At 41.0% G+C, this 8,216-nt stretch overlaps 1 protein-coding gene across 4 annotated transcripts in view; it reads left to right on the forward strand.

Moving 5' to 3' along the window:
- Positions 1–5,113, forward strand: part of LOC106965260 (tripartite motif-containing protein 35-like) — a 15,214-nt gene extending 10,101 nt beyond the window's left edge. The window contains exons 1-2 of one of the 4 annotated variants that reach the window (XM_015061246.1): positions 3,434–3,542; positions 3,614–5,113. In XM_015061246.1, coding sequence (XP_014916732.1) covers positions 3,631–5,004 — 1,374 coding nt within the window. In that variant the 5' untranslated portion in view covers positions 3,434–3,542; positions 3,614–3,630 and the 3' untranslated portion in view covers positions 5,005–5,113. Of the gene's footprint in view, positions 1–3,433; positions 3,547–3,611 lie in introns of those variants that run through there. The other 3 variants (XM_015061247.1, XM_015061245.1, XM_015061244.1) reach the window with 3 other exon arrangements.
- Positions 5,114–8,216: the final 3,103 nt, after the last annotated feature.

Raw genomic sequence — 8,216 nt, forward strand, 5'->3', positions numbered from 1 at the left:
CTCCATGCATATATTGCATTTATATGTTGCTCTGACTGAGTAAAGCTGACATCCAGACTCCTTGGACAATGACTATAATTGCAGAAGTCAGAAGTTGAGGTAAAGACACTGTCTGGATCTTTAGGCCAGGGTGAAGGTGAAGCAGTAGGAAGAGTCTCTGATATCAGAATATTCTACAGCAGAACCGTCTCTGTACCAGCAGCTGGTAAATGATCTCTTCTATGATCCAGGCTGGGTTCTGGGGAATTTTGTAGAACTTGTTTAATTAGGGCCCTGTTCCATTGACCTTGAAGTATCTGGAATACAAACATAAATGTCATGTAAACACAAGCTAGGCAGGTTATAAGCAGGTTTTTGTGAAAGTGAAATTACCACTGGGTCCTTTGGGAGAGTAAAAGATATCTGCTCTGTGCTGGACACAGCTGGGAAGAGGCCAGTGGGATCTCCTGCAACTGGCCCTTCTGCATCGTCACCATCCTGGTGAGAGGCAGAGCTCTCTGTGTTGATTAGCACATATAAATCTGAAAATATTGAATTCCTAAATTAGTGAATTCTCTAACAACCTTGAATTCTGAACTTATATCTGGGTATTTTTTTTTCATCCAATAATAACAATGATCATACTCCTCAGTTAAATTAAGAAAATCTGGAATAGACTCTTTTTATTTGAAATGAACAGGATTATGTCATTTGCATATAATGAAAGTTTGTTCTGCTTGTCTAACTGTAATGTCTGCTACAGTTTTATGGGACCTTCCAGATGTAGCAAGAGGCTTTAATGTAGTGGTTCTTCACGTTTTTTGAGGTACAGAACCCCCCAGTTTCATATGCGCATTCACTGAACCCTTCTGAAAAATACAATATCGCCTGCACTGCTGGAAACTTGAGCGGGGGGTGTTGCATGCTCCTCCGCAGCTCTGATTGGCTCAGCAATGTAATGTGATCCTCTGCAGCAAGTGATGGCAAAGCGGGGCGTCATCACGACTTTACACAGTGTCTTTACCTCCGCAGCAGAGGCTCCGCCGAATCCCTGAGACCGACTTATCGAACCCCTGGGGTTCGATCGAACCCAGGTTAAGAACCACTGGTTTAATGAAGGGGATACGGACATCCTTGATGACGTCCTCGTTTAATAACAATTCTTTTAAACGCATTTTTATTTAATGTTTCTGCAGCAGGATTTAAATATAGTAGGTTTATCCAAGTTTTAAACTTATTTCCTTAACCAAAACGATTTAAATGTTGAATAGATGGAGCCATTGGACTCGGTCCAACTCCTTCTCTGCATCCAGAGACAGAAGTTCCTGATTTAACACCATGAATAATGTGTAGAAGCTCCTCACTTTATGTTGACCCTGCCGACCCAAAACAAAGACATTCTGACCCCTGTGTATCACTGAAGGAAGTGAGTCTTGGAAGCGTATTGCTAATAATTTACAGAGTATTTTTAGGTCGGCGTTAAGCAAACTTACTATACTCACATTTATAGCTGGGCTTCTCTGGTTTGGTAGCACAAAGGTTAAAGCAGTTGTCATAGATTTTGGTTGGCCATCATTACAATACGCCTCCTGAAACGTCTCTAAGGCAGGACTGAGTTTTATAAAAGTCTATAGGGACCCATCAGGTCCAGCTTTCCTCTCTGACCCAGCTCTTCTTCTGTAGCTTCAGCTTCCAGTTGTTCTCTACAACCTTCATCTATCGAGGGAATAATTCACTTATTTAGAAATGAGTCGTGTTCCTGTATATCAGAGGTGTCTAGAGAATCAAACAGCCTTTCATAGTATTTTCTAACCTCTTCATTTATTTTGATTGGGTCTACTAAAGTTTCCCCTTAATTATTAATAATAGAGGTTATGTTTTTGCACTTCTAGTTGTTTATTGCCAAGAGTTTCCCGTTTTTCTCCTTGTTCTCAGAATGATTGATTTAATCTTAATAAACTGCTCTGTCTGCAGAATCTTCTTCACATCGTTTCTCAGTTTCTGTTTCTAAAAACTTGTTCTAGTAATTTAATCTTAGATTCGAGTTGCTGTCTGCTCTTGTGGTGTTCTTTTATTTTGACGAGGTGAAGCTGATTATATAACCTTTAAGCTTAAAAGCATCCAGTTTCATACAGGCTGTAGTTTGTGTTGTATTCATACTGAAACATCCGTCTGTCCTTTCTCCAACATACTGAAGGAATGTCTCATCTATCAGCCGTTTCTGGTGTAAAAACCATCTAGGAGGATCTTTCATCAGGCTGTCAGAATAAATTAGATTACAGGGATCTGACAGTAGAACGCTAATATAGCAACATTCAGTTATATTGGAGGGTAATTCTACTGGAACCAATAAATAGTCAAAAATGTTCCTGAATGGCCTGAGTAGATTATGTCAGCTGGTTTTAAATGTCTCCAGATATCCACCAGATTTAATTCTTTCATAAAATCAGGGATTGTTTCCCTACTTCTGGTGTGTTTGGTCAGATCCTGATCCCAGTCCAGACTGGTTCCAGAACTCAGGTCCAGAACTCGGGTCCAGTCGCCCCAGTGGATTTTCCTTGTCAGCGATGAAAGGGCAAGAAAAAATATTGGTATAGAAACATCATCATCATCATCATCATCATCATCATCATCACAGTTTCCTGTAAAATGGATCCTGAATAATCAGATTTCTCCCTAATTTATCTTTAATAACTTCGGTGAAAGGAACAGATTTATTAGTTTGGGTCTTTATTCTCCTGCTCTGGGTGGAAATGGAGCTGCATATATTTCCTCCTACCACTTCCTACATCATTTCATATTTTCTTCCTCCAACAGGAGGCTCTCTGGTAAAATAATGATTTAGAGTTTAAATCTTTCAGTTTGTTCATGACTTGTTTGTTTTTTTTGTTTTATGTAAACCTGTACAGTTCCAGGATGTGAATTTAATTTCCGTCTCCTGCATTATGTAAATTTAACCACAAAACAAAATGAAATAAAAATTTACATATTTTACACTTCTAGACACTCAAAGTACACAAAAAATGTATTTAAGGGTTAAAAATTGGATTTACATATGTTCAATTATAATTAATTTATGGTGGCATCAACTTTCTCTGTTCTTGCTGTGAATGTTATGTAACCTCTGTCAGTCTTGGACTGGATTCTCTTGTAATGAAGATTTTTAATGTCGATGGGATTTTCCTGATGAGATAAATACTATAAGAGGAAGAATAGATTTTTACTTAGAGCAAGAAGAAACTATTTTATCAGATAATGTTGATATACTGTGCAGTTTCTCTGAAGCCCCATGTTCACTATAAATCCTCTAGAGGGCGACACATCTCTGCCTCAAGACTGTTTGGAACAGGAACACCTGGGGAAAAAAACAGGAAACAGTTGAGAGAGAAACACTCACTGAGTAAACACCCTGAGGATGAACTCTGACCCCTGAGGATGAACTCCGACCCCTGCCTTCGTCTCCGACTGAAATTAAACTAACTCTGAACAAGGAGAGCAGAGAGAGAACTGAGCAACTAGACACTGGAACACAGACTGCTGCAGGAGGAAACAAGCAAATCAAAGTAAGTTCATAAAGTTTCTACAGGAGAGAAACTGACTTCCTGGTTTGACTTTCTGTCTGCTGTGGTTTCAGCTTCACTCTGAGACAAAATGGCTTCCAGATCAGACGATGATCTCTGCTGTCCGGTCTGTCTGGAAATATTTAAGGATCCGGTTATTCTGTCATGCAGCCACAGCTTCTGTAAGGAATGTCTGCAGAAATGTTGGAGAAGAAGAACTGGTCGCTCATGTCCTGTTTGTAGGAAAAGATCAGCATCAGATGCTCCTCCCTGTAATCTGGCTCTGAAGAATCTGTGTGAGTCTTTGTTACAGCAGAGAAACCAAAATGCTTCAGAGGGTCTCTGCTCTCTGCACTCTGAGAAACTCAAACTCTTCTGTCTGGACCATCAGCAGCCAGTGTGTCTCGTCTGCAGAGATTCAGAAAAACACACCAAGCACAGATTCAGACCCATCGATGAAGCTGCTCAGCAACACAGGAAGAAACTTGAGGAAACTCTGGAGCCTTTAAAGGAGAAGCTGGAGCTCAGGAAGAAAGTTCAGGAGGAGTTTGATCAGACAGCAGAACACCTGGAGGTCCAGGCCCGACACACAGAGAGGCAGATTAGGGAGCAGTTTAAGCAGCTTCATCAGTTTCTAGCAGAGGAAGAGGAGGCCAGGCTGGCTGCACTGAGGGAGGAAGAGGAGCAGAAGAGAGGGATGATGAAGGAGAAGATGGAGGCTCTGAGCAGAGAGATAGCAGCTCTTTCAGACACAGTCAGAGCCACAGAGGAGGAGCTGAGAGCTGCAGACGTCTCATTCCTGCACAACTACAAGGCTGCAGTGGAAAGAGTCCAGCGCTGCCCCCTGCTGGAGGATCCACAGCTGCCCTCAGGAGCTCTGATAGACCAGGCCAAACATCTGGGCAACCTGGCCTTCAACATCTGGAGCAACATGGAGACCATGGTGACCTACACTCCTCTGGTTCTGGACCCAAACACGGCTGGTTCAAAAATCCATCTGTCTGAAGATCTGACCAGTTTGACTGGAGGAGAGAAACAGCAGCTTCCTGATAATCCAGAGAGGTTTAGTTACTGGGATTGTGTTCTGAGTTCTGAAGGTTTTAACTCAGGGAACCACAGCTGGGATGTTGATGTTGGAGACAGTAAATACTGGAGACTTGGTGTGTTAGAAGAGTCTGTTAAGAGGAAGGGGGACATAGAGTCTGGATATTTGGTTCTACAGTTGTGTTCAGGTAAATACTCAGCATGGGGTCCACCAGCTCCTTCCACATTTCTCTCAGTCCAGAAGAATCTCCAGAGGATCAGAGTGAATCTGGACTGGGACAGAGGAAAACTGTCCTTCTCTGATCTGGATACTAACACACACATACACACCTTCACACACAAGATGTTTCCATACTTCTTCACTAATGATAAATTAACAATCCTACCGATGAAGATCTCAGTGATGAAGCAGCAGCTCTGATGATCTCAGCATGAAGATCAAAGTCCAATAAAAACTTATTGATCAGATTGAAACTCTGAGTTTTAAAGAGGAAACTGGAGACGATCTGATCATCTGGAGACATCTTCATCTCTGACTTTTCAACTATTGTTTCCATAATAGTAGGTACCGGCAGTCATTTTTGTTTTCTTTAGATTTTTTGTGCTCTAAATGCATTTTTGCATTAAGTGTATTTCCAGAAAAGAGCAAAAAAAAAATTCCACCCACTATGCCTATGTCAGGATTTGAGGTTTTTCTGTGTGTTTCTCTAGTTGTCTGTATTCTTTGGATTCTCTGTGTGTCCCATCTGCCCCTTGATTGTTCCCAGGTGTGTCTTGTTCTGTGATTTCCCTCTGTGCATTAAATGCCACCTGTGTTTTTGTGTCTTTGTCAGATCCGTGTCAAACTGTGTGTTCCACGTTGACTTAAGTGACACGTTTCTTGTCTGCGTCTTCCGGTGTTCCTCGTTTGCCAGTACTACCAGTTAGTGAGTTTCGCTTTCCGCTCGACTGTTCTGTCTGGTTTGGAACTTTTTGTGGATTATTTTATTAAACTCATCATTTTCATCACTCCTTCTGGTTCCACGGCGTCTCCCTCACCACCTCTCACATCACTTCCTGACAGTGAAGTGCTTTACATCATTAAAAACAAAGTCATTTAACATGGAAACAAGTGCCATCATTAAATTTGTAATTGATGACATTTCAAATACAACTCTAAACAGGTGGGATTTTAGTCAAGATTTAAAGGCACTCAGTGTTTCAGCTGTTTTACAGTTTTCTGGAAGTTTGTTCCAAATTTGTGGTACATAGAAGCTGAGTGCTGCTTCTCCTCATTTGGTTCTGGGGATGCAGACCAGAGCCAGAAGACCTGAAGGGTATAGAAGGTTGGTACAGCAACAGCAGATCTTTAATGTAATGTGGTGCTGAACCGTTCAGTGATTTATAAACAGGGCTCAAATACATACTTTCTGAGGTGTATGCTAACATGTCTGTAGGAGCCATTTATCCTTTCCTATGTTTATCGCCACCAGGGGCCACATTTCATTTTGAGTTCTGAGTGTCTGATGGGGGATGGGTTATTTAAAGTCAAGCATGATTCTGTTCAGGTGTTGTCAATGGGAAGAGGCAGTTTTCTACTGTGCTTGGTTTAGATTGATGTCAAATTTATGTGGATCTAAATTGAAATGGTAGACAATGGACATTGTTCTGGCAATAAATGACTTTATTGTAAGTGAAACGGAAGATCGGCATCATGAATCTTAATTGAGCGCATGTAAAGCCAACACATTTCAGGAAAAACAACCAGTAGGCTAAAATATAGGATTTTAGCTGCTACATTTAGGTAGAAAACTTCCTCGTTTGGAAGATCCACCGATCCTTCTACATTGTGATTCCACAAAGCCGTAAAGTAACGCCATACAGAACCACGCTATTGGAGCCGCCGGACAAAGTGAACGCCGCACAGAACCGCAGAGGGACGATCGGGACACCTGACATCGGAACTAGAACTGCAGAGGACTGATCGACACTGGACGCTGGGAATGGAGCTGCATGGGTTGAGCTATTGAAGCCACTGAGAATCGAAGCAGCGGACATCAGGACGCAGATCAACTACACTGCTGCTGTACTGCATGATACATTTTCATTGTTAACAGTTTTATTGAGGGATCAGATCTGGACAATGAAACATTAGCAATACAAATTTGTCCTCATTTTTCTTATGTGAACATAAAATATAAAGACAATATGAAAACAAAACAGAAATGACATAAGCAAAAACACTTTCCCTAGGACTTGTATCTTATCACACCGAGGCTCAGATCAAATCCTCTTCAAATAGAGTTATCAATATATTGCCAAAAGGGTTGCCAAGTTTTTTTATTTTATTAAAAGAGTAAGAGTGGAGAAGCGTGGCTTCTTCCATATGGCATTTATCGCACAACGGGGATGTGTTAGGAAAAATTTTATGTAGTTTCACCTTACAATAATGGAGTCTGTGAATGATTTTAAATTGAATAAGACGGTGTCTGGAGTTAGCAGAGCACTTATGTATATTCTCTTGAGCGGCCTTCCAGAGTTCATCACTTATCTCGGTTCCCAATTCCTGTTCCCAGCCTGTTCTAAGGCCCTGCGTGGACGGCGAGGATCTGAGTAATAACATGTTGTAAAACTGGGAGATTAGATGCCCTTCCCCACCACCCAATTTAAAGAGCTCATCAAATTCAGTAGGTATTATATTCTCTAAAGTGTGCGTGTGTTTTTTAACATATGCCCTGACCTGTAGGTATCTGAAATGATTGTGTTTATGGAGACCAAATTTGACCTGAAGTTGAGAGAAAGAGGCAAAATTACCCCCACCAACAGGTCACCAATAGTTCTGATGCCTAACTCTTTCCATTGTATGTAACCTGAATCTAAAGTGGAAGGGACGAATGAGGGATTCTTTGCTATTGGTAATAAGATGGACATAGACTTATTGCCAAATTGGGATTGTATCTGTTTCCAAGTACGTATAGTACTGTGGATGATGCAGTTATTGTTATATGCCGAGCGTCTATAGTTGTTGGTGACAAAATAAGAGCACCAATTTCATGAGGGCTGCAGTCTTCCTTTTCCATTATGATCCCTTTGGATTGTGTAACATTGCGATCTATCCAAATTGTAATAGTGCGAAGCGCATAAGAGTAATAGTAAAATAAAAAATTTGGGAGGGCCAGTCCACCCTCCGATTTGCCTTGCAAAGGTGAGCTTTACTAATTCGGTGCATTTTATAGTCCCATAGAAATGGAATGATTATAGAGTGAAGTTTATTAAAAAATGTCTTAGGTAAAAAGATAGGAATATTTTGAAACAGGTCAAGGATCTGAGGGAGAAAAACCATTTTAATTGCATTAATTCTTCCCACCAGGGAAATGGGAAGAGATCTCCAAAACAGAATATTATTTTGTAGTTTTATCATAAGGGGGGAGAAATTAGCTTCATACAGTGAATTAAAATCCCAAGTAATCTCTATGCCAAGGTAGGTGAACTTATTACTAGCAATTTTAAAAGGCATACTTTCCAAGATCGAAGAGTCTTTGAGCTTAATTGGCCTGCATGATACATATTCACTGGAAATGTTCTAGACCAGTGGTTCTTAACCTGGGTTCGATCGAACCCCAGGAGTTCGGTGAGTCGGTCTCAGGGGTTCGG

This window comes from Poecilia latipinna, unplaced genomic scaffold (genome assembly GCF_001443285.1).
Source record: "Poecilia latipinna isolate Pla-1442-1.1 unplaced genomic scaffold, P_latipinna-1.0 Scaffold1791, whole genome shotgun sequence".
Classification (NCBI taxonomy): Eukaryota; Metazoa; Chordata; class Actinopteri; order Cyprinodontiformes; family Poeciliidae; genus Poecilia; species Poecilia latipinna.